This window comes from Podarcis vaucheri (genome assembly GCF_965113315.1).
Source record: "Podarcis vaucheri genome assembly, chromosome: 9".
NCBI classification, from domain to species: domain Eukaryota; kingdom Metazoa; phylum Chordata; class Lepidosauria; order Squamata; family Lacertidae; genus Podarcis; species Podarcis vaucheri.
Window position 1 is genome coordinate 26,850,699 of NC_138767.1, and position 27,299 is coordinate 26,877,997.

The 27,299-nt window shown below is 44.5% G+C and overlaps 1 protein-coding gene across 2 annotated transcripts in view; it reads left to right on the top strand.

Moving 5' to 3' along the window:
* Positions 1-8,821: 8,821 nt before the first annotated feature.
* ANK2 (ankyrin 2) overlaps positions 8,822-27,299 on the top strand; it is a 318,251-nt gene continuing 299,773 nt past the window's right edge. The window contains exon 1 of one of the 2 annotated variants that reach the window (XM_082236854.1): positions 8,822-9,631. In XM_082236854.1, coding sequence (XP_082092980.1) covers positions 9,557-9,631 — 75 coding nt within the window. In that variant the 5' untranslated portion in view covers positions 8,822-9,556. The remainder of the gene's footprint in view (positions 9,632-27,299) is intronic. The other variant, XM_082236863.1, reaches the window with a different exon arrangement.

Below are 27,299 nucleotides of genomic sequence, written 5' to 3' on the forward strand. Positions count from 1 at the left end.
GGAGCCAGCATACAGCTTCCAGGGCATGTGGCCAGCATGACTAAGCCGCTTCTGGTGAACCAGAGCAGCACACGGAAACACCGTTAACCTTCCCACTGGAGCGGTACCTATTTATCTACTTGCACTTTGACGTGCTTTCGAACTGCTAGGTTGGCAGGAGCAGGGACCGAGCAACCGGAGCTCACCCCGTCGCGGAGATTCGAACCACCGACCTTCTGATTGGCAAGTCCTAGACTCTGTGGTTTAACCCACAGCGCCACCCATGTCCCAACATTTGCACAAAGCTACATAGCAATTCATGGTAAAGAAATAATTCAGACATCTAGTGTGATAGATCTATTAATGTGTGACCACATACCTTGTGCCTGTTACTTCCCCGAAATGAAGCAAATGTAGCAAAAAAAAAATAATGTAACAAAAAAACCCCATTTAGTGAATTAAACTTCTTTCATTACTTTAGGAACTAAGAGCTAAATTCATTTGTGGCCTTGTGCAAAATCATTCCAATGCATTGACTCCAATGCATCAGGAGAATAGAGTTTTTCCCTAAATGGAAGCTACTTTTTGAAGCTCCAGCAAAGATACAACTTTGAATAACAAACTAGAAGCAATTCTTCATTTGAATTATGTGCTGCTTTGGATATTGTACTAGCAGAAAGGCAGTTTACATGTCCCTAAATTGTGGTTATGCAAAGTTTACTGCTGAGGCCTATATATCCACAAGTGTTCATCTGGGTTTTCTACTGTTTCAGTGGCACTCTACTCCCACTCTTGGGTTCTTTTGGTGGTGCTATCTTGGCAAATGCCACAGGGGAAAGAAGTTAAAAGGTCCCTGCATCTCCCTCTCCCTCTAGTGGCTCATTCCAGTATCACTACAAGTGACTCAAGATTAAGCAGAAGCACCTCAACCAAGCAGATTAAATCTAGCTGCAGGTGGTGTCCCAGCCTAACCTGCTGGCCACCACTGCTTCTCAAGCTTCCACAGTTATAGCAAAGTCCAAGAGATCGAAACTCTGTATGTGCTCCTTCATGGAGAGTTCAACCCTATCTAAGGCTGGTTGCAACCAGGTTGGTTTCTCCATCCACAGCATCTCCATGTCTGAATTAAGCCTCTACTTGTTCACTCTCTTTGGTCCAAAACCATATTCAGAGACCAAGAGTCTGAAAGCCTCACTGAGACTGAAATAGGTTGAAAGGAGAGATAGAGCTTAGAAGACAGTGGCTGCTTGTAAACATGGCAGGAGCCACACACAAAAACCATTGCAATTTAGGAGCCGGCCCAAGCTTGATAAACCTGAGTTGCTAAGTACTCAGCCCGGTATGTTGCAGCAAGAGTCTTCTGCTGAGGGTGGGACAATTGGCAAGCCTGGATATATCAGGTTGATCTCATTACACACCCTTTGAGGTGCATATGCTCTTTATTTGGCCTACAATATTTTCTATGCATAAAGAAACCCAAGGAGCAGGCAATGAAACCAGGCATTTGTCTTCATGTTTACTTTTTCATACACCAGTTCCTTCAGATTTTCTTATTTCTTTTATCGTATGTACATGTTTTCCTCCCATTAGCTGTGGAAGACGCCTGAGGTTAGCTGCTTCCTCTCTGTTTGGCCTTTTCCCTTCAGTACTTTTCGTGCCAGGAACTGCCCACTCTCTAGCATCTGGCAAGTATTTGTACATATTCAATAGTGATGAAATAGCACAACGAAGCACATTCTGGCAAGTTTTCATGGTCTACTTTCTATCCCATAACTTAGCCCCTGCATTTTCTTGGCCCTGGAAGACCTAACTGGAATCTTTGAGTCACCAACTTTTCATTCCAGTTCTGCATTGTCTTGGTTATTTTACTGAAGTTCTCGTTGTGATTAATCCAGTCCCACTATACTACTTCTGTCATGAAATATATTATTGCCAGATGGGGTACAAGAAGGAAACAAAATAGTAAAGTTTTACGCAGAGTAGGTTAACTGAAATTAATGACTAACTTAGCTCCATTAATTTCAGTGGTTCTACTGTCAGTTGGACACAACCCTAAGTGCTTTCTCCTAGTTTAGTACTCCTGGCCTTTAGTCCTGATTCTGTTTTATCCAAAACTCAGTAGCATATCAATCAGTTTTTATTCTGCTCTCCGACATCATACTGATCCCTATTCTTTCCCTACTTTTTCACACCATTATCGGATGAGGAAAAAGGCAAAAGCTGGTGGAGAGTCCTTTGGGGGAAAAAAGTTAGAAAAGGAGGATATGAAGATATTAGATTGCTGATATTCAGGACACAATTTCATTATTCTCTTTTTAAAAAACACCCACCCTACTTGGCTATTCCATCATATATGAGCAAATCATTAGAAACAATCCTGAGCCCAGGCAGTAGGCATGTGAATCAGATCCATTCCTGGTATACATCTATATAGAAGAGGATAAGACCTGCTATTGATGCTCCAATACAACACCATTGTATTGGCGCATCATTTGTAGGAATAAACCTATAATGAATGACTGTGTGTGTGATGCAGCAACTTAGTGCAAAAGAGCTGATTCCTGGACACTGAAGGATGACTCATTTAAAGAATGGCAGTAATACAGAACTGATTTTCTTCTAGGAAGGAAGGAAGGGAATGACTAGTCCAGCATTCCTCTGAAAAAGACAACAACAAGAAGTAGATAGTGATCTAGCACAAGGCTGGATATGATTAGATATATAAAAGCTTGTTTTGGAGGCAATTGATGGATGAGTAATACAAAATGCTTTTGGTCAGCCGAGGCCCACAATTATGATCAATCACGGATATGCTTCATGTTGACAGCTGTTTTATCACAGAAGTCTTTATCATATAATCTTCTCAGCAAGGATGCAGTTCACCATCCATAGTTCAGGTCCATAAGCTCTAATGCAAATTCAATATTCAGAGTCTCCTTTCAATGTTGTTCAAGAATAACATTCAAATCAGCTAGAAAATATTATTCCAATGAAGAAAAACAAGGGTTTCAAACACCTGTTCCAAAACTGGACATTCTGTTCCCCAAATGGATGGAAGACCCTTCTGGAAAAATGTCAAAGGAATGAGATTTGACTATCAATATTAATTGAAAATATTTTTATCCTACCATTCCACCAGAACATGACTCAGTTGATGAGGTGCATTACAAGATCAATAAAGCAATTCAAAACAAAATCAATTAGTTTACTTCAATAAAGAATAACTACTTATTAAGGGAGGCAGCTAATAATGAAAACAACAGGAACAGACTTCTTGCAAGGATACTCCTTTCTATGTTCAAGATTGAATTAGCATTTTTGGGTAATGAAGGGTATATATAAATCACAGGTAATATGTGAAAATGCTTTTTGCCTTATGCTTGGGTTTCTTAATTAATGTGTTGTCTTTTTCAGGCTCAATTTTATGCACCCTTGCCTTGGAGCAGGTCCCACTGAATTGAGTGGGACTTCGGTTTGAGCAGAAGAATTGCAGCTTAAGGGTATAACCTTCATTGTAAGGGTGTGATTTTCCCACAATTAAACAGTTCCTTTATTCATTTATTTTATCACTGTGGTGGTGTTGATACTTGTCAACAATTAAACATTTAAAAATTCCCTTCAATTTCAGTGAGAATGATTTCAACCTATATGTTTGCCTTTATCACTTGCCTATGCAAGTTCATTCCACAACAAATTTGTTATTCTTTAAAACTCTACAGGGCACTCTTTCTTCCTTTATTACATGTTGATGCACCTACTCCTCTCTGGAATTTATAGAGGCTAAAATCAGAAGGTCAGCAATAACATTACAAGTAATAAGCCAGACTGCAAATAACATATAAAAACTAACAATAAAGCATAGCAATAGCAATGCCTAGTTTAAAATTGCCAAGGTTTGTTGAAGTCAGTGAGATACAGACTGATAGATAAACCAGTTAATAAAGAAGTCAGCTACCCAGCCATCCTACTGGATGTTTGTCTGGGATTCCCACTGCCAGGTTACCAATCATATTTAAAAATGCAGATCAGCATCATTTTGGAATGGTTGCAGCAGGCACATCACATTAATATCAGTTATACCCTCATAGGCATAGCCAAGTGGAGCAGGGAGGGAAAGCTGTCCCCAATCAATAAAAATCAATAAAAATACATAGCAAACTGGGGTTCTGCCCCCCTAACAAAAGGCCTGCCTCCCCCTTAACAAAAATCCTGGCTATGCCCATGTATACGCTCAAAACAAGCCAGCCAGCCTTCGAGTTTTTCCAAAGGCTTGCTTGAGAGTGAAGATATATGGATTTCTAAAACACAATACAGAACCTGAAGCTCAGGCTTTAAGATGCCCATCATCCAAAGTTATATTGAAAGCAGCTCTTAGGCTTCCTTATGTGAAGGAAGGAAAATCAATTCCAAAAAAGATAAAGCACTAGAGGGGGCTTTTAAATCAAAGCCTCTGCCTACAATAAACGTATAACATACGGTTCCCTCAGTGATCTATCTTGCATTAAATGTTTTTTTTTTATTTCAAGTTTACTTTGAGGTACTGTACCTTTATTCCCAGCAAAGGCCAGTTTTGAATGTTTACAATCTTTGAAACAATTCCAATATTCACCAGTGTCAGGTTAAGATGCTTAAAAGCATGGCTGTTCAGTAAATATCCATGTGTATGACTGAAATGCGAGTCACATTTAGCTGAGAGTAAGTCCCACTGGACTGTGTATAGACTACATCTGAGTAGATGTGCAAACAATGGATCTGCAACCCATAGTTCTTATTCTGCAGAAGGGATGGGGAACCTGTGGTCCAGAATGTGTTGAATTCCAGCTTCCATCACCCCTAATTTATGGCCATGCTGACGAGCTGATGGGAGTCCAACAACATCTGAAGTTTCACAGGTCCACTGTCCCTGTTTTAGAGGTAACTCAGGGGGACTGACAGCTGGATAAGCATCATTTGGTTAGACTGTATTACCACAACCACCATGGCCCTTAGGCAGTTAGATGCAACAGGGAGTATTGGGGAGAGGTTTGCTGCAGATATGTGTTCCTGGGAAGAACTATTAAATGTATTTGTACAGGGCATGTCTATATATAACCATGCTATAGGACAAAACCTCTTGGCACTGCATGTAGTGCATGCTTCTATAATCGGATGCACAGACAAAAAGCGGGAAAGAAAAGGAGTTTAAGAGAAGGTTAGTTGCGATTATGTAACTATCTTATGCAAGAAGTGATCTGGAAGTAGCTGGTAATGGTGCAAGACCTTCTGTGGGATGATAATTGAAATGTTTCAGAATAAGTGGATTATATGAATGTTGCAGGCCACTTATCCAAAAAGAGCAACTGGACTGTGAAATCACTGTTCTAATGGGGGTGGGAAACCAAGTCAACAAGCATTTTTGTTTTGAAAGGACATTTTAACTCCCGGGCACAAACAGTGGATAATGCATTAGGGAAGATAGGAGGAATACAGCCGGCTTCTCAGGATGTCTAGAGACTATTGGGGTGGGGGTGTTATTTATAAGTTCTTGTTGGGGGTCAATATTTAATTTTGGAGATGCATTATTTTTGCTGGTTTTGGAAGACTATTTTTGCATTAGACTTTGTTTTGAATTATGCATGGAATGTTTCATTTTATTGTATATTTAATTAGATGTTTTCATTAATTTTAAATGTTGCTATATTTTTGTGACTATTAAGAGTGAATTATGTGATTTCTTTGATGTTGCAAGCTGCCTGGAGCATGGAAAGGTGGCTTACAAACAAATGATGATGGTATAAATAAAAGGTTTCATGAGACCAGATTAATCCAAAGTGGGTTTAAATGATCCTACAGATGGCACTATATTTATAAATCTGGGGGAAGCCTACAGCAGTTGTGTGTGTGTGTGTGTTTAAAATTTGTAAAGTTTTAAGCATAGAAAAACATATATTTATAATGGAAGTGCCATCACTTGATGGAGCATTCTTATTTCAGCAGTTTATGTTTTACATAACGCGAAAGGATGGCAATTGCTATGGGAAGATAATGCTGCTCATTTGCTACATGGAGGAAGAAAACATCAATTTAGATTCATTTAAATAGCAAAAAGGAAAAGGAAATTTTACAATCACAGCTTTCTTCCTATGCGAATATTGATTACCAGGTGTGCAACACCAGGAAACACTTGAACTTGAGGTCTTGCTGACATTTGCTTCAAATAGCCAGTTCAGAATTAGGGAATGTGTTGTTCTTACCAAGCTCAAATCTACGCTATGCCAAAAGAAATAGAAGGATGTTGAAGATGTTTGCTGCAGAATGAAGAATACAGGTGGATATGCAAATCTGTGTAAAGACCTGAACTGGATGTGTATGTTTAACACTGATATCGACACACATACACAGATGTATAAACAAAATAAGCAGAGGGGAAAGGCAGAAAAACAGGTTTGAAACTCATCCACACAAGCATCAAGTGAGTGGTCTGTGGAATGGAATACATTTACATCCCAACATACCCAACAGTCCTGTAGTGACTATTGATTTTTAGGAACAAGATAATGTGATCTTTAAAAATATCGTGATCCAAGTAGTTCTGGGAACCCTCTCTGCTGAGCCAAGCAGAGTCTGCCAATGCCAACAAATTCCTGTTGCCAGCCGCTCTTTTTACACTTTCTTAAAGCATCAGGCACTACCTCTGAGCTGATCTTTGTTGAAATCAATGGGACACCGTTCATAACAAATAGATTTATGACAGAGGTTGCTGTCTGCTTTATATCCTCTTGTCAATACATTTTTTCTTCTCTGCTCCTATTTCGATCTACTCTCCACCATAAATTTTCAAATCTGTATTCTTCCACAGAACTGGTCTTTTATACACTGAAGTGTTAGTCTGCACCTGCTCTGTATAACAGCCTTGCTGTTCAAGTGTCATGCATTAAGGGCTTAAATGACCTGGGGAGACATACAGTAGCATATATTAGCCATTTGTGCATTTAGAATTCAGATGTGGCATCTTCTGTAGATGCAAAAAAAATGCACCATGCTCCAACTTGTGTTCAGTTTAAAAATATAAACATAGGGATACTCTGAGGACAGAGGAGTATATTTGGCATTCTAAATGACTCTGTTGTATTTCACGTCGTCTTCACCAGTTTAAACATGTCAGGAAATTTACTCATATTTTCCATCAGTAAAAAAATGCATTGAGATACGTCTTTTACAGAACGTTTCCTCCAAGACATGACATATTTGATATAAATGCAGGGCATGCAGAATAATCCTCTATGTCAGTAGTTCCCAGTTAGCTATATGCTGTGGATTCGAGGCCTGGACGATATCTCAATATATCTCAATATATCGCCCAGGACCAGTATGAGGAGCAGACTGCAATGTCGGCTTCACTCAGCAGTATATCGCTGTTGAAACCACCAGTGCTCCCAAGTCCCTCTGCTAGCGACTTCCTCCAGCAAGCTTTGGTAGCAGAGGGACTGCGGTGGCGGTTTCACCAGCGATATATTGCTGAGTGAAACCACCATCCCATTCTGCCCTCATACTGCACAGAGGGAGAAAAAAGCCACAAGGCACCAATACAGCTTGTTCCTCCCTCTACATCTTTTAAGCGCTCAGCTGAGGAGTTTGTGGTTGCCGCTCCCCTCGGCCGAGCAGGTAAAGGGTCCCCCAGCTGGCTGCCATGCAAGCTGGAGGAGCACCGGGGATGGCTCTGCTGGGGATGGGGAGGCCAAGGATCCTCGCTGCTCTCCCTGCTTGTATAGCAGATATAGCACTACTGACTCTAGACAGTCCATGCCACAATTGTGCTTATGACACAGTCCTACCCATGACTGTGCAAAAGTAAGTCCCGTTGCGTTCAATGGGGCTTACATCCAGGTACATTAGGCTGTAGGAATGCAGCCATAATGTCGTCCATGAAACGGACCCTTTAGGCAGCAATCCTGTACCAAGTTATCTGGGAGTAAGCTCAGATAACTCAGAACGCCATGGGAGTAGCATATGGGACACGGGTGGCGCTGTGGTCTAAACCACTGAGCCTCTTGGGCTTCCTGATCAGAAGGTCGGCGGTTCGAATCCCATGATGGGGTGAGCTCCTGTTGTTATGTCCGAGCCTAGCAGTTTGAAAGCAGGCCAGTGCAAGTAGATAAACAGGTACCGCTGTGGCGGGAAGGTAAAGGGTGTTTCTGTGCGCTCTGGTCATGCTGGCTACATGACCAGGAAAGCTGTCTGTGGACAAATGCTGGCTTCCTCAGCCTGAAGCAAGATGAGATGAGCAACGCACCAAACAGTCGCCTTTGACTGGACTTGACCGTCCAGGGATCCTTTACCTTTTACCTTACCTAGCACAGGCAGAGAGGCGTTTGCTTCTGTTTATCCCACTGGTGCGCCTGAGGGATGAAGCTGCCGAGCAAGAGCATGAGAGCGAGAGCCCTTCCTCTGGCGACCACACCTCCGCTGCACGCTCAGGCCACCGCCTCTGCGTGGGTGTGCTCACGACGCCTACAAAGCCGTGACAGGGGAAAAATGAAGTCACTGTGCGGGGCAGAAATCCTGCGAGGTGCTGGGGTGGGATCCTGAGCCTTTCTTCATGGACTGGATAGCCCTGCATCCCCACTCGCCCGCCTCCAGTCCTCAGCCACACACGACTGCTGGACTCCTGCCATTCACACACCCGGCTGTCTTCCTTTCCGAAATATGAACATGTGGGAAACCGCTCGCCCACCGAGAAACGTGCCTCGCCCCTTCTGCGCCTCCCCGCCCGTTTCCCGCTTGTGCCACCGCCGTCCGCCAGCAGCGGCAGCAACGGAGCGAGCCTTCTTCCAAGGAGCTGTCCATGACCTCATGCAGAGCCGAGCCTGCCTTCCCTCTCACCTCTGGGCGTGTGTGTGTGAGGGACAGAGAGCTCCTATAATAATCCCCGCGCTGGTGCGCTTCGCTCTCTTCCCACCCCCGACAGATACGGAGACGCGGGCGCGCGCATACAGAGAGAGAGAGAGAGAGAGAGAAGAGGCTCAGCCTGGAGGCTGGCGCTGCACTAAGCCGGGTGGTTGCGGCGCGCCTGAAGAAGCGCCCCAGCTCTCCAACCGCCAGGGCGCAGCGAGGGAGCCGAAGCAGCGGCGGCCTCCGACTTTCTCGGGGAAGGTCATTCATTGACCAGTCGCGTGCCCTTCTTCCCGCCCTTCCCCTCCTTTCTTTCTACGCTCCCCCTCCACCCCCATTGCAGCGCCCAGCCTATTGCAGGTTCCGAGGCGGGCTGCTGAGGGAATCCGGGGGTGCTGTTTTGGCCGGCGACGAGACCAGCTCTGCTTCTCCGCTCTGGCCGAGGCTGCTGCGAGAAGGGCGGCTGCAGGCGGGACGGAGGAAGGTGAAAGGAAGCGGCGAGAGGGACCTCGGGGCATGAGCCGCCCAGCGCCTGCCTTCCCTTGGCGCCGGCCCGCTTGAGCTGGAGGAGTAGCAGAAGCAGCAGCAGGAGGCGGCGGCGGCGGCGGCGGCTGCTGCTGCTACCCGACCCAGCACGGCGGGACTGGAAGGAGAGCCGCACGGGGACAGCGAAGAGGACAGGAAGGAGAAGCCCCCGAGCGGGAAGATGGCTTCCCCCACCTCCCCGGGGGTCCCTGGAGGCGGGACGTCGCCCCAAGCCAGCCAGCCACGCCTTCGGCAGGTGGGTGCGCTCACACGGCCCTGGGGAGGAAGGGCGGGAAACGCCCTCGGAGGGGCGCTTTTACCTCAGGCTGCAGCAGCCGGAGGCGCGGACGGCCTCTCCGCGGACGCGCGCAGTCGTTCACTCACCCGCCCTGCGGATACGAGCTTAACTTGCACCTGTTTGAAGGAACCATATTGCGAATGGGTGGGGTGGGGTGGGGTGGGGTGGGGTCTGCTTGGAAGTCAGGGGGTTCGGGATAACAAACTTAGGCTGGCATGTGCAACGGGATGGCGGGGAGGAACGGACGCTGTGAGTCACGCGCAGGGCTCCAGCTTCCAGCCATCACCCCGCTCCACCTGCCCTCGGTCTCTTCATGTTGCCACACAGTCTGGCAAAACCACTCAAAACGGCGGTGCTCTTTTTAATACGCTGGTCATCAGGACAGACGCTACTTATTTAATATATTTGCACCCCACCTTTCTTCCTTCACTGAACTTAACATGGTCTTATAGGGGCTTTTCAAGTGGGCACCCACCCAGGAAGTGGGTGCCCACCCTGATCTAATGGCTCCTTAGCTTCAGCAGGGTGGCTGCACCCTAAGCCATCAGGCCCACACACAAAGCACACCTTGATATGGACATCTAGCCTATGAAAAACTGACAACACCGTTTAGGCATGTCAGACAAGTATCTTGACTTAAGTAATGGCACATGGTCACCATACACACTGTGTTGTTTGGAAGGGTCATGTCTTAGTGGAAGAACATTTCCTTGACATTTCCAGGTAGGGCTGGGTATGCTCCCCATCTGAAACCCTGGAGGGCGACTGTCAATCAATGTTGACAACCCTGAGCTATATGGACCAACAGTCTGACTTTGTATAAGGCACCTTGCTATGCTGCTTTGTCTCGGACAGATGTTAGCATAGTAGTTTTCCCTGACTGATAAGAGCCTACAGACCTTATGTGCATGCAAGCAGGTGCTACAGCTGCATAATACTACAGGCTGACGTGCAGTGCAGACCACTAGCCAGACACTGCATTTTGCAGATTTCTTTGCAGACACATGATACAGATACTACTATATACAAACACATAGCATGGCAACCCACACGTCAAATACTGCAGCACTCCCCCCCCCCTCTAGAGAACTGTACTGATTCTACACAAAACAAACACAGTGTTGCATGGCTTACAGACCACACAAAAGATATAGCGAGGCCCATCTACACATTTATACTGATTGGCACAGTGCCTGGCCCAGCACTCACTTAAGTCCAGCAGTGGATATTTCCCACATGAAGGATTCAGTTCAAGTGCTTCATTCTGACATCGTAAACAATTACCCGTTTCCCGTCAAACATCCGACCAACTACGTACTGGCAGCACCAACCATTCAAAGAAACTAACCATCTCATAGATGAAAAGATCAGATGGAATAAAAAATTCATTGAGGTACAAAACGCATTGCTTGCAGATCACAGGCCAGTCAAAGACAACACAACTGCAGACAGCATGCTGCATGGCACAAAAGAGCTATGCTGTTTGACAGACATAAATAAGCACTACCTGCCTTACACAGACACGCCATAGCCAACATGTTATTGAGGAATGCAGATTGCAGTTTACACTGTGCATGACAATTGCTGCAGTCTTTGCGTGTCTGTGGATGAAAGTGGAAGTGTGTCACAGAATCAAGAAAGTATTGCTGATGCATGGGGAGTGCAGAGGTCTGAATTCTATATTTTGCTGCGTATGCTGCCACCATGCATTGTTATACTATGAAGATAGTGAAGTTTGGCTCTGGTATAGGTAACAGAGAAAGGTTCTTTCCTTGGTTACCAGCTCAGCCTGGATTTTGTCACTGGTAAACAACACAGGAGGCGACAGGAAGGGAAATGTCATCTGCAAGAGGTCTGAGCTGCAGTACCAGCAAAGGAGAGATTTCAGTGAGTGCTGAAAGTTTATAAACATGAAGGTTATCTGGTAATAACCTTTATATTAGGCCTTCAAAACAAAAACAAAAACAAAGCGACTCTTGAACTTCTAGTGTAACAATTTTACTGATACAGAGCTGATGTAGGCTTAGTCATGCTTAGAGCACATTCACTGAAATGAAAGGGACTTGGCATACTGTAGGTACACAGTACCTGGACAGCTCGTTTGAATTGTACAGAAATTCATACTGCCCTTGATTTTTTCATTCTGTTTCATAACAGAATCCTGTCCCAACCCCACCTTTCTGTTGCCTTACTTCCTTTCACATTTTCTCCTTTTACTGATATAAACTGACTCATGAAAAAAGGTAATGTCTAGCTATGTGATCTGAATTTTAATGAATGTGGTCTTCAGTGACATTCATTAAATTGTCTAAAATGAATTTGTCTGCTGCAGAGAACAGAGCTCTGCAAAATTCTATTAAGATTCTGACAGTAACCACATGCCTTTGTCAAATGTGTGTGTGTGTTTGTATAATAAAACACAGATATTAAAAGTGATATCTGTCACCTCTTGCTTTAATTTATTTTTGCCAGAATTCTAGTTTTCATACAGATACCTTATAGCAAATGATATTTGTTCATATCAAAAACTAATTGATGAACAGCTGTTGTATACTTTCAGTTTTTATAGTTGGACTGCAGCTATGCACAGATGCAAGTTGCTAATTAATAATACAACTTTTCCCATAGTATTTTCTCCCATGCGTTATTCCTCTGCATATATCTTATTGAACAAACGAAAAAGTAAAATAAGGCGAGAGAGGTACCTTGCAGGGAACTGGTGCATCAGTTTGCATATATATTTAAATGTTTGCTAGAATTGTTTGTCATTCTCCACCTGGCCTGATTTTTATCCAGTGTGATACAACAGAAATGTTGCCAACTTCATACTGCTAAAAAGCATACACTTATATGTGTACACGTATTTTGGAAGTGCTTCAGAAGAAGCTGAAAAAGAAAGAGACTGCATTCTTGGAGGATTACAGTTTGATTATAGGTGCCATGTTGGGGTTCCTTCTTTTATATATTAAAACACATTTGTCAAGGAATTATATGGTAATGTAAAAGGGTTTGGTGTTTTGATTACCATTAAAAATGCAGATGATTTTTATAACAAGTAACAATGACTCTGTATTGAAAGATGAGGCTGGAACTTCATAATTTATTTCTGGCTCTGGTCAGAAACACCATTATAACAGACTCTTTTAACACTTCTTCTGGCACTTTGTGCTCCACTGCCAGCTGGAAACTGGAAGTGGGGGTAGGGAGAGAACTGAACTTGTACCAGAGCTTAATTTTAGAAGCAAGAAAAGTAATTGCAAAATTATTTGGATCAAGTAATCTTATTCTTCCTTAGGAGGGCAGTCCAGGGAAAATAGGAGGCATTGGACTTCCTTCTCCAAAGGTCATTCAGCTCTCACCACAGAGAGGAGGATATGCTAGGAGCATAGGAAGGTCCATTGGTCCAACTAGCTCACTTTTGTCTACATTGATGGCAGCAGCTGTCCAGGGTTTCAGGTAGGGGGTCTCTCCTACCTATCTGGAGATGCCAGAGATTGAATTTGGAACCTTCGGCTTTCAAGGCAGATGCTCTACTACTGAGCCATGGCCTTTACTCATCCCCTTCCTTGAAATGTCCACATCCCTAACTCGATAACAACATCGGTAGAGCAAAAAATAGGGAGATGACCAGAAGAAGGGTTGGATCCAAAGGATTCCATGCCTTCCCAGTCTATCCACCTGTCGCAAAACCAGAGATTTGTTTTTCCACTCATTGTTTCCAATGGAAAGGGAATAGTTCTAGAAGAAAACCATTTAAAAGAAATCTGAGTGTTCCTTTGCCCTCACTTCTGCTCTGCCAATGAAAACCCAGCAACTTGTTGGATGAGGTGGAATAACTGACTTAATTTCCCCAATTCCCTAGCCTCAGGATTGCATCTGAAATGTGCTTTCCAGCCTTCTAAAAGAATAAGACTGAATTTGCAGAAGATGTTTGGCTTGTTATGGGTTGGTGCCTGGAAACTGTGACTTCAGTTGTGGAAGTGCTGTAGACGGTGTCCTCTGACTGATAAGGTACATGCATTGATACGGATTGTGAATGCTAAGGCTGGAACTGTGAACAGCAAGTAGCAAGTGGATTTAAAAGTCTCTGGTGCATAGATTAAAATAACATTACTTCAAATTTTAGAATGTTTTCCCCTTCCCAAACTATATTGTTGGTATTAACTAGCTTGTGAAACTTTCCAGTGTTTAATGACATCAACATTAAGGCAATCATGTTAACTTAAGTGGGATTTTTAATATATAGTACTGTGAGATATCTGGGCAGGATCCAGCTAATGAGTCCTGTCAGTGAAAGCCCATGCAATGACTTCTGCTTGCATATGTAAGCTTTTCCCCATCTACTCATGTGCACCCTTCTCCAAACTGGGTCAGTGTTTGTGTCAGGAGAACCACCAGAACAGTTCATGGAAGGGAGGAGAAGGGGGATCGTTTCATCTGCAGGGCTGGCTTGTCCATGAGGTGGACTGAGATAGATGCCTCAGGTAGCAGAATCCAAGGGGTAGCACTGCTGCATGCACCCTGCCCACTGCTGCTTCCGGGTTCTAACAAGATCTTGTAAGAGTCCTGCAAAATCTCACAAGATCTCACTGGAAGCTACAGCCACTTCTCCTTGCTTCTCTAATGCCACTCCAGGTACCCTGCCCACCCCCCCCCCCACCACAACTGCGGCTTCTGGTGAGATGTTGCATGAGCCCTGTGGAGATCTTGTGGAGCTCTTGCGAGATCTCACTGGAACCCAGAAGTTGCCGCCATGTGACCCCAGTAAGTGAGGCTTCGGAGAGGCAGTGAGGGGGCATGAAGGGCAGCACTTCCCTGTTTCTCCTCAGGCGGCTAAACGGAACAGGCCGCCCCACCATCTGGCAAGCTGAAATGCTTGTCGTGATTAAACAGTTGATACAGCACAAGGCTAAATTGCTCCCCTTAGCTCAGGATGAGAAACATTGTTCATAAGATTAAGAACCAGAGGAGCAAAGGGTGTAGGAAATTGTAGAATACCGTATTTTTCGCACCATAGGACGCACTTTTTCCCTCCTAAAAAGCAAGGGAAAATGTGTGTGCGTCCTATGGAGCGAATGCAGGGGGGGGACGCAGACGGGAAAAGCCCCCAAGAGCCGCACACAAGCTCCGTGCGCTCTTGCGGGCTTTTCCACAGGAGGGAGAAGGGACTGACTGGCCGCATCAGTCCCTTCTCCCCCCTCCCAGGAAAGCCAGGAGAAGCCGTGCAGCCCTTTTAAAGTGCGCGCGGCTTCTGCCGGTTTTGCGGGAGGTGGGGGAATTCCCCCAACTCCCAGAAAAGCCAGGAAAGCCCTGCGCAGCGTCTCCCGGCAAGGAGACGCTGCGCGGGGCTAAAGGGGAAGGCAAAACAGCGAGCGGGATCCATCCCGCTCGCTGCCTTGCCTTCTCCCATAGCTGCGCGCAACACCTCCGCAAGGAGACGCTGCGCGGGGCTAAAGGGGAAGGCAAAACAGCGAGCGGGATCCATCCCGCTCGCTGCCTTGCCTTCTCCCATAGCCCCGTGCAGCCTCTCCTTGCGGAGATGCTGCGCGGGGCTAAAGGGGAAGGCAGAACAGCGAGTGGGATCCATCCCGCTGGCTGCCTTGCCTTCTCCCATAGCCCCGTGCAGCCTCTCCTTGCGGAGACGCTGCGCGGGGCTAAAGGGGAAGGCAAAACAGCGAGCGGGATCCATCCCGCTCGCTGCCTTGCCTTCTCCCATAGCTGCGCGCAGCCCCTCCGCAAGGAGAGGCTGCACGGGGCTATGGCTTCTTTAGCCCTGCGCAGCGTCTCCCGGCAAGGAGAGGCTGCATGGGGCTAAAGGGGAAGCCAAAACTTGGCTTGCTCCATAGCTGCGCGCAACCCCTCCGGCAGGGAGAGGTTGTGCGCACCCTGTACGCTGCTCTTTGGGGCTGGGGGGGGGGAAAGATTTTTTTCTGGATTTCCCCCCCTAAAAACTGGGTGCGCCCTATGGTCCGGTGCGCCCTATGGTGCGAAAAATACGGTATATATTCTTCCTGGTTTTCTAGCGATTTCTCAGGCCCCAACTCCTTGCTTAGCCTTTTAATTGGCTAGGAGCGGTATACAGACATTCTTGGATCTGGCTACCTACTCCTAGACAACCATGGGGCCACCTGATGCTAACAAGGCCTTCAGCGTGGGCTTAGTTGGTCAACCTGTGTTTCTCTTTGACACCTGTATTTTCCTGATTTTCCTTCCTTTGATATGGACAGCTTATGCAGAGATGAACCTAGACCACAACAATTCAAGAACAACAGTGGTCTCACTCTGTAAAGGGATAAATAGGGCAAGCTGGTTTAACTACTGAAAACAGCTTTGGTAAGCTTGACTCATTGCATTCATTTTTAATATTTGATGCCTTCCACACACCGCCGGTTTAAATAATAGCTTATTGGATCATATGGATGAAATGTTGACTATTTTGTAAATTTTCCAGAATTGAACGAAGTGAACTATATTTTGAAAGAATCTGCCTTCTGAATAGCCTTGGATGGATTTGAAAGTGGATTAGATAGATTTGTGGAGGGTAAGGCTGTTGATGGGTATTAGTCCTAGTGGCTATGTTCTACCGCCACAGTTATAAGCAGTGTACCTCTGAATATTAGTTTCTAAGAATCACAGGTGGGGAGAGTGCTGTTGCTCTCAGGCTCTGATTGTTGGTTTTCCATAGGCATCTGGTTGGCCACTGAGAACAGGCTGCTGGACTTGATATAGACTTTTGGTCTGGTTCAGCTGGTTCTCTTCTTATGTACCTTGGCTTGGTCTTAAGGAATGGGAGGAGGTTATGTGATTCTTCAAGAGATGGTTCCTGAAGCTACAGAAAAGGTAAAATCAGCAGTGTTTGCTCATGAGAAGAATGAACCCAAAATCAGTATCAGGGCAATAACTTTATTAGGCCAACAGAAGTTTTTGCAAGCTTTTGAACTCTCCACAGCTGATCATCAGGCTAGATCAGGGTTTCCTAAACTTGGGTCCCCAGCTGGTTTTGTACTATATTTCCCAGCATCCTGGGTCCTCCTAGCTAGGGGTGATGGGAGTTGTAATCCAAAAACACCTGGAGACCCAAGTTTGGGAAACCTTGGGCTAGATGGTAAATAAAGCGAAGTGGTGGGGAATTAGCTGCAGTTACTGCTTTTCCCTGAAGTATTTGATGAGGAAGAAGGTGATGCTCCTACTTTCCTGCTCCTCATCACCTACCTGGATTGTTTCATTCTGTGGGTACGAATGCCACAAAAACGTAAGGTAGAGCTGGTTGCTGATTGGGGCCTTTAAATGTCAGAAACGGCAAGACCTCTGAAATGAAATAGTACTTGGGGGTTATCATTTTTCTAGTTTATTTTAAAGCGCTCAGGTCAGGTGCATGAAATTATTTCTTATTAGGCATTCTCTAAATGTTCCTGTAGGCTGCCTAATTCACTAGCAGTACAACAGCTGTCACTCAACGGGGCAACGGAAAGTAAAGGAAGATCAAGGGTGATGCTGAGATTTGAGCTGACTGCACAATTTAAAAGAGACGCTAACTAGCAAATGCATGGAGATAAAAATAGTAACTCAACCTGTTAAGTAGTGCTGCCACCGCCTCTGGATTAGGTGGATGACTTGGGACAAACTAGATGCGACACAAGAGTTCTATTTCATAGGAACGTAGGATGCTCAATAATGTCTACAGGGTTTTCTCTCAGTCCTATGTGAAGATGCCAGAGATTGGACCTGGAACCTTCTGCATGCAAAGCAGATGCTCTACCAGGGAGCCATAGCCCTCCCCAAATATTGTCTAATCTGATCTGACTTGTATCTGCTCTCCACCATGTTACCGTTGCTGGCATGCAACCAAGGAAACGGGGGTAATTGGCAGGCCCCCAGCTGGTTGTAGCCCACCGGCCGGTGTGCCGGGCGAACTCCAGTCCTTAGTGCAGCATGAATCTGCGACCTGAGCTTCAGAAGCTAGGGCATGCTACTCAGCAGAGTAAACACTATGCAACAGAAGTGTCAGGAGAGGCTGTGTGAGCCTGTTTACAAGCAGTTTATTCAGCATACATCAGGACAAAAGGAAACATGTCTGATCTCCTTCGTGTCCAAAGCAAGACAGCTAAAGCAAAAGCTATACACAAACGGAAGTTCCCAGCAAGCTGTGCTGGAGTGTAAACAGGCATGTGACATGCAACAATCCACACATCTGTTCTTAAGGTGAAACGGAATATCCTAACAACCTGAGCCCTTTCACAAGAAGTGTCTGGATGAAGGACTGTTCTAACTCCCTGCTCTATACTGACCACTAAAAAATGCCACAGAAGGAAAACATCCCTTCCAATACCTGTACCTTAAGCGGCCATTCCCCACCTGCCCATGCTCTGTTCACACAGGCAGCCTGCCATGGCTGCTTTTGGATGAAGACATCATGGAGGAAAGTAATGTGTAACTCCACATCATGTCTAATTTGGCTGTGAGCAGTCTCTGATGCAATTGGTTGAGCATCTTGTTACCAAATTGAAGAGTCCCCGGAGTGCTGAATTTAGCTGGTGACATTCTTCTTTTTTTCCGGAGGTGGAGGTGAAAATGAAACAGTGAAGAATGAAGCAAAGGGTGTCAGGATGTATTATCTAGTGCCAGCAACTCAGCATTGTGAGTGAGACAGAAATAACAGCATGAGCAGCAATACTTGTACAGGCAGTACCTGTCCAATAATAAATATATTATCCACACTTGCAGCCAGAGAAATAGTTTCATGCACTGTCAAATGTTACACACACACACACACACACACAAACAAACAAACATATATTTCCAGGGAAAAACAACATGGTGCCCTCAATATGTTTGGATTATAACTTAGGGTTGCCGTATTTCAAAAAGTGAAAACCAGGAAACCACCAAAATTGTTGAGGGTCTGGAGGGCACCACATTGGCTACTCCTGTTCTATTTTAATATCAGGTCAAGTCTCTGAGTATCTTGGTTTTTTGTAGCCAAAAGAACTGCACCCATATACAAGGGCATAGTCATACCTAGGGATTGTTAAAACCAGCCCCTACTGGGGGTGCAGGCCCTGGTGTGTGTGTGTAAAAATCACTTACCAGGCATTGAAGTCCTCTTGCGACACACACACAGGCTCAGAACTCCAGCACCTGCTTTGCCTACAGAAGGAACCTGCCGGGATGTCCAGCAGGAAAGGTTGCTGTTGAAGCAGATGCAGGAGGGGATGAAAAGGGGTCCTCGAGTGGATTCCAGGCAGAGAGCAGTGTGGGCACCCTATCTAGCCTGAAGGAGACACCTTTCTCCTGTCCAGGCACCCTCGCCTGCTTCTCATTTTTTTTTCTGACAGGGGGGCGCCAATACAGCTCCTTGCCAAGGGACGCCTTGGTATGCCTCTGCAAAAGAGAAGGGCATTGACAGACTTCAGGGGAGGAGGGAATACCTGAGATCTTCAGAAACAATTGCTTTGCTTTGTTTTTAAGGTGAAATTCCTAAGGGGAGAACCCAAATCAATCAAATGAGGACTCAGTGGGGATGGGATCATAACTGATTACCGTACTGGGGGAGGGGGTGAGAAAAATAGGTGTGAAGGGAATACAGAAACTGCAAAAGGTAGGAAAAGACACATATAATCTCATTGTCTGAATAGGTAATTTATTGATTCATTTTGAGAAGCTACAGCAGATGGCATGGTGATGGTGGCAGCTCCACTCAACTAACCTCCCAACAGCTGAGTCACTGCTGCTTACTAGGAAGGAGAGGGGCGAGGCAGCAGGGTACTCTCACTCATGCATAGGAGGTCCCAAATGCCCACTAATTTCTATGCTTCCCATGTCCCACGCTGTTCCTCAAAGTCTGCTTTTTAGGGGGTATCTTGGGGTGTGGGTGGGCTGCAGCAGAAGAACGAATTGGGGAGCCTCATTCTGCAAACCCAAGTCTATTCATGGTTCTTAGGATGCAATAGCAAGTTTATTATGAACATATGAACTTTCCTCATACAGAGTGGGCTGCCATAAATGGTTGATGGGCTGCAATTAATCTGGTTATCTGTACATTTATACAGCAGGTGGGCAGATTTCTGTCTTGTGGGATCTACTTTTTAAAAAACTAGTACCCTGAAATCCACTAAGTGGAGCCAGGTGCAAAACATTGGATCAGGTGAACAGACATATCCTAAGAACTAAGGAGCAGGGTGTTGCTGAACAACTGCTCAACCCAGGAATTTGTCATCAGTACCAGAACCAATCTCACAAGCGCTTTAACACACAAATTCACTCTTTTTCAGCAAACTATAGTCAGTAAGGTGGAGAAAGCTTCTTTGCTGCTGCTATTGTTACATAATTAGGAGTCAGAAATCCTTGCTGATCTACTGCAAATGACCTGGAGATCTCCCATTACATTCCAACCTGCCTTCTTCTCACCTCTCCCTTTATAGTATATCCCCCAGTAAACCACTCTCTTTCAAAACAGGAATCTTTTGACTTTTCTGGCACAGCTGTGATGCAGGAGTAAGATGTTCATTAGCTTTGATTTAATAGAGAGAAGCCGATAGCCAGTCGGGAGAAAAGCTTTGGTGGCCAGACATAGCTGCCTAGAATGTGCGTGGCCCACGTAGAGGGCATGGGAATAGGCCAGTCTCCGTGAGGCAAAAGCCTCAGATCAATTTGCTCTGAGTCCAGGGAAGAACCTTGAGGGAGGCACCAAGGAAAGAATGGAAACAAGCTATGTTAAATGTGCAGGTGCACAACTTGCAGTTTGATTCCAGTGTGGCTCTTGACGGGTTAAGCAATTAACCCATCCCTAGTTAAAAAGAATTAAATGAGTTGTTTTGGAAGGTCATATGTATACAGTGGTACCTTGGCTTAAGTACTTAATTCGTTCTGGAGGTCCATTCTTAACCTGAAAATGTTCTTAACCTGAAGCACCACTTTAGCTAATGGGGCCTCCCACTGCCGGAGCACGATTTCTGTTCTAATCCTGAAGCAAAGTTATTAACCCGAGGTACTATTTCTGGGTTAGCAGAGTCTGTAACCTGAAGCGTATGTAACCCGACGTACCACTGTATAGGAAACAGCATCAGCTTGAGAAACTTTCTCTGAGGAAGAGTTCTGGATAGCTTGAAAACTTGCACACTATTTTGTGATGTTGCTGTTGGCCTCATAAAGGCATTGTCCTGATATGGATTTTGGCATGTTAAGTTTCTCTTCTCAGTAAGCTTAAGCTCTTATTCCTCCCCCACCCCATTTTTTTCCCTTTCCTCTTTACAGCCCAAACCTAAGCATCTTTAATCAGACATAAATCCCACCGAGTTCCATGCAACTCCCTCCCAAATAAGATTTCAGAAGATTGCTGCCTTAGCCTTTCAATTTAATTAAATGGGGTTTTCCCTCCTGTATTCGTCTTCTAACACGCTCCTGGTAAAACAAAATACAAAGTTGTGGACCAATTACCATGCCTCGTGAACTTCATGTGTAATCCATGACTACCAGATCCCTGGTGGGTGATCAGTGTCTCATTCAGTGATGGATTATAGGCAACAGTCTTGGGCCTGTGTGCTTTGTGAAGTATGAACTATCATGTAAGATCCAGTCCTGGGATTAATGTTTGAAGTTGGATTTTCAGTAAATGGTCTGATAACACTGTGAAATAATAGTTATGTGTGTTTTTCCTTCCAACTGCTGGGACCAATTATGCGTGACTGTTCCACATTTTTTTGTTGGTAATCAAATCAAAGCTGCAGTTGAGTCATACATCACAGCTGAGATTCCCACTATGGAAGAAAAAAAAATCTGACCACAGTGACATTGTGCAGTCTGAGAACTTTGTATCTTTCATTGCATCCACTTGCACAGCTCTTTAAAAAAAAGAAAAAAAGAATGCCTGCGTGGTTGTAAAATATTCTGGTTTATCTGCGTGCCTTAATTGCTCCCATTGAATATGAGGAGCACAATGGGGCAACGACTTGAGACTTCCCTATGTTAAAAGAATCTTTGTTTGGGCAACAAAAGATTCATTCATCAAAAAAGCCTGCAAAACATTTGAGTGTTTGCTGTGTTAACCCTTTTAAATTCAGTTGCGCTGCTGCATTCTAGACTAATCTGTTGTCCTTTCTAGTACCTGAGCTTACTTTTCCTCAGCAACTGCTGATAAACAAAGCACTGGTGACCTGTGGAAGGTTGTTTAGCCTCATAGTTCTTATTTCTGCCTATTAAGCATTATTAATACCAGCAAAAACTGCTTGAGTGCTTTGCAGATTGCTCTTCCTCATTTTTCGAGAGTACCTGGCTTGACTCACTTGTGCAATCCACCTCAGTCTTTTTACCAATTTTTAACTTTTTTTGCCAGCAGCTATGCCATGAAATACACTGTTAGCATCTGTCCCTGTCTTTTGCACGCATTCTGGGGACAAGAACTAAGTTAATTCATAGGAGGATTGATGTGTCTGACAAGGTGAGGAGGGGGCAAGACTAGATGACCGCAGAACCTTTTTCAGCCCTTGCGTGTGTTCAGATTGGTTCACAGACAGTACCCCATTGTTTGCTATTTGATCATATGACTACAGTCTTCCTGGGTCAGCCATCCCTATGGGTTCTATTTATAGCCCTGTAGCCACAACAAATCCTCTGAAATGTTGAGGAGGATGAGAAATGAATTATTTTTGTTTGCCACCTCCTTAACATTTAACATGCAGGTTTTCTCTTCTGCTATGTATCGGAAAACCTTGGTGGAATCAGACTGACTCCTGCATGCTGCTTTGGTCAGAAATTCCTGCTTAGTTCCAGTATTAGGCTTCAAGTGAGAAGCTTTTATTTTTGTTTCTCCTAGAAGAGTACACAAGGGCGGGTGAGGGGTGAGAGAGGAAATACTGTCATTACTGGAAAGCCACTCTTTTTCCTTGCAAACAGCTGGTGCCTGTGTTAATAAACTCAAGGGCAACTGCTTGCACATACAAAATCAAAAAGAAATGCTCTGTAGCTCTGTGAAAAATTTTCTGTGAAGCTTCTCTGTGTGTTTTGGGACTGATGCTTCTTCTGTTGCTGCTGACTGATGAATACATTGGGAATGTGTCCTTGTTGATCCTTGTGGGCCTCTCAGCAGCTTTTTGTACTTATCAGCTCTGCAGGGATGGCCCTTCCATTAGTAGCATGAGGCAAGTCACATCAGGTGGGGAATCTTTGGCCCACCAGATATTGCTGAACTACAGTTCCTATCATCCTTGATTATTGGCCATGCTTTCTGGGGCTGCTGGGAGTTCTCGTTAAGTAAACATTTGGTGGAACAGAAAAAACACAACTACCACCACTGTTCTAAGTAGTCTGGAACAGGGTGTATGGCATTTGAATCTGCTCAGCCCCTTATTTCTTCCTTAGAGGCCTTTCACTGGTACCCTACTTTTTGGGTTAAGGTAAGTGGCAAGTGGGGAAAGGGCCATTTCTTTACTGGTGCCTCTGGATGCTCTTTCAGCTAGCTAAGGTGGAATCTACACACATATAAAAACCATTCCGAAAATGATTTTTTAAAAAGCGTTTTAAAAAATACATCCAATTTTCCATAAGGCTCACCATCGCCATCTAGTGTCATATTGTATATTGCACTTAAAACACACTTGAAACATTTTATGTGCAGCTGTATAGCTGAGTCCTAGGTCTAAGATGACTGTTCCTGATAATCTTATCTCTTGGTTATTCACTTTTCTTTTCTTTTGTAAATACTCTTGTCACCTTTAACATTGCTTCAGTTTACCTCTCTTTGAACTGGGATTTGCTGAGTTTTTAAATTGGATTTCAAATATTGTAAGCCAGATAAAATGGTAATAAATGATTAAGACACTTTACATATAGATGCACTTCCCAAAAGAGATGCATATGTTATCCTTCCATGATTAAATTATTGTTTAATTAATCATTGCTGGATGACTTACCGGTGAATACGTGAACCAATGATGTGCTGCTGTAGATGGTATATAAGCTCATGGGAAGGTTCTGTCTGCAATGCTTGATCTGTGATGGCTCATACACAGATGATGATCACCCCATGATGTTGCAGTTGTCAGGTGTTGAATATGCATGTGTGAATGAGCTCATATTCTTTGACAAGAAGGGGAATTTTTATGACTGGATGAAGATCGAGAGAAAAGTAATACGCCACCTTAGCAAAATGTTTGCCTATAAAACACAACTTCAGAGTTAGCATGCTGAATTTCACACTTTTCTATATGGGAACCCATTTGGAAAAGATGCAGAAGAGGGGAAAACAAAACTTTTGGATAAGGTTATTATGCTCAAAGTGGCTGCATATGTGGTTCTCCCCACACTCATTTCATTCTCATAATCAGGTAGTTTAGGCAGCGAGTCACCCTGAAGGACTCCCAGGACCATCTAAGTTCAACTCCCTGCAATGCAGGACTATGCAGCTGTCCCATCTGGGGATCAAACCTGCAACCTGGGCCTTACCAGCACCACACTCTAACCAACTGAGCTATCCAGAGATATATATATAATCCTAATGGAAGCAATAGATAGATCTACAGCCTGGTTAATGAATTCACACTTTCTAGTCAATTAAAAATGTTTCTCAATTTGAATTCACACTTTTTAGTCAATTATAAAATGTTTCTCAATTAAGTAATAACTAACCAATTCAATGGGGGGTCCTAGGGTTGTATCATTCCATTAGTGGAAGAACTTTATGGGGAAGGGATGTAGCTCAGTGGTGGAACATCTGCCTTGCATTCAGAAGATCCCAGCATCAATCCCCGGCATCATAATATATAAAAGGATGTCACATAGAGGAGGGAGAAAGGTTGTTTTCTGCTGCTCCAGACACGGAGCAATGGATCCAAACTACAAGAAAGAAGATTCCACCTAAACATTAGGAAGAACTTCCTGACAGTAAGAGCTGTTCGACAGTGGAATTGCTGCCAAGGAGTGTGGTGGAGTCTCCTTCTTTGGAGGTCTTTAAACAGAGGCTTGACAACCATATGTCAGGAGTGCTCTGATGGTGTTTCCTGCTTGGCAGGGGGTTGGACTCGATGGCCCTTGTGGTCTCTTCCAACTCTATGATTCTATGATTCTATCTCCATGTATGGTCAGGAGAGTTCCCTACTTGAAACCCTGGGGAGCCACTGCCAGTCAGTGCAGACAGTTCTGAGCTGGATAGACCAGTGGTCTGAGTCAATATAAGGCAGCTTCTCATGTTTCTATGACTTCTGCTTATGCAGAAGTCTTCCCTTCCTGCATGCCACCTGAACTGCTCCACTGCCCAATCTGCTCTGGACTTCATTGGATACAGCCCCTAATCTTCACCCTTCACGCCTTTTATTTATTTATTAGTTTCTTAAAATGTTTGTATATGTGCTGTGATTTAGCCAAGATGTCACATTCACTTGAAGCACTACATTGCATGATGTGTCAGTGCATACAGATGCCGTACGTATGAGGAAATATTTCATATATTTTTAAAAAAGTGAGGACAAGTGAGCAAGTGAGGACAATCTGAATCATTCTCCATGGACCACTTTTAACCCTTCTGTTCCCCCATTCACTTCTCATGAAGCCACTAGCAATTCAGAGGAAGCATGAAGGACACGCCTCCCAATCCAAGCACTCCCCCTTCTCGATTGGTAGGCCTGCATATTTTGAAAAAGTATTTCCGCATATGTGCAGCATTTAGTGCTTTCCCCCAGCCTTTCGAATCAAGTCACATAGGTCTTTCAGGTCCTTCTCAAGGTACCCTTTGGATATGTTTAATATTTTGTGTCTTCATCCATGCAGGTTGTCCGAAAAGATGACTCAGATAGAGGGAGATGCACTCAGCTACCAGTCCTTGGAACCACTGCATCTCCTCCTAAGTGCTTTTTAATCTCATTTACATGACATTTGCTATAGTGCATACTCTGTAAGAAAGCAAATGGGGTGTGTGATTCAAGCTTCCCAAATTCTACCTATTTGGCTTTGCTAAGAGATATCATGTTACTAATTACCAAATGTTTTACTAAGGCAGCTATCCAAACAATTTTTCATTTGATCATAATCCTCCGTTGTTCCTCCTCCTCTGGAAAGTCAGTCCTCACACTCCAGACTCTCAGGAAGTACAGTGGTACCTTGCGCTACATACGCTTCAGGTTACAGTCTCCGCTAACCCAGAAATAGTGCTTCAGGTTAAGAACTTTGCTTCAGGATGAGAACAGAAATTGTGCTCCGGCGGCGCGGCAGCAGCAGCAGCAGGAGGCCCCATTAGCTAAAGTGGTGCTTCAGGTTAAGAACAGTTTCAAGTTAAGTACGGACCTCCGGAACAAATTAAGTACTTAACCCGAGGTACCACTGTAGTTGTCTTTTCCAGACTTCCAACATCTAAGCTCCCTTCCCTTCCTTCTGTGCTTCCACTTCAGCTGGATGTGCAGTGCTCAGCCAGTGACCCTGTTTGGTTTTCTCCATCCCTTTTGGGTGAGTTAGGTCCAGTTGTAAAATCTGTTTGATTTACAGTTCATCCCCCCCCACCCTAAGCATTCTCTCTCTCTAGAAATAAGCCTCATTAAGGCCAGTAGGGTTTACTCCCTCATAAACCTTGCAGCGCCTAGTTTCACTTGTGAATATGAAAAATCATCCCTGATTATGGTTCTGAGTTGAACAAGGATGGCTTACCCAGGGCACAGTTTGGACAGGGGGCTGCTTTCTTCATCTAAGGCTGGAAATTGGCTACTGAAGGTGGACTCTGGAGGCAGGGAACTATCAACCTTTGTATTTATTTTTTTGGCTACATACACATCCCACTTTGAATTGCTCAGAGCAGCCTACATTTGTACACAGACTCTCATGCAACCTATTTAGCTTCAGGAGTAGAGTCCAAACCACTTCATTGGTCAATTTTTACACTGGGCAGCTTTGGCCATCTGCATATAATACAGTAACGTTGCCTAATTTGAACTCAACTTCAATTTTAACTCTTCAATGAAACGTCTACAAGGCAGGTGGAGGGAGGTGGGATGAAACATCTAGATCTACTGATACAGCTTGGGGTGATTTGAGGTTCAGTTTTTTTCCTAATGCATTTACAAGCCACAGTCAGCATTACGTTCAAACCACAAGATAATTTGAATTATAGGAAGTTGTAGCTTTCTGATTCTGTTTTACTGCAGGCTGTCTACCAGGATTTAATCAGAAAGAAGTAGCAGCTTCAGTTTCAACTTCGACTTCCCATAAGAGCCAGCAGAGGGTGTCTGGTTCTCTGTATGTGTGTGAGAACATCATTCAAGTTCATTAGCAGGGCAGAAAAGAAATTCTGGTTCACATTTAATTCCATGAAGGCAGAATCATAGAGTTGGAGGGGACCCTCAGGATCATCTAGTCCAGCACCCGGCAATGCAGGAATATGCAGCTGTCCCTTACGGGGATTGAACCTGTAACCTTAACAGCTTTGGAATTATCAGCACCATGCTCTAGCCAACTGAGCTACTCAGCTTCTACAAGGAATTATTGTAGAACAAAAAGAAATGTGAAACACAAAAGCGAGAGGGGACCAGAGGATGGAGAACAGGAGGAACAGATACTACTGAAGTCGTTGTTGTTGTTGTCATTGTTGTTGTTGTTGTTATTATAAAAACACTTCCAATTGTGATAGCAAGAAGGCAGTTTCAAAATA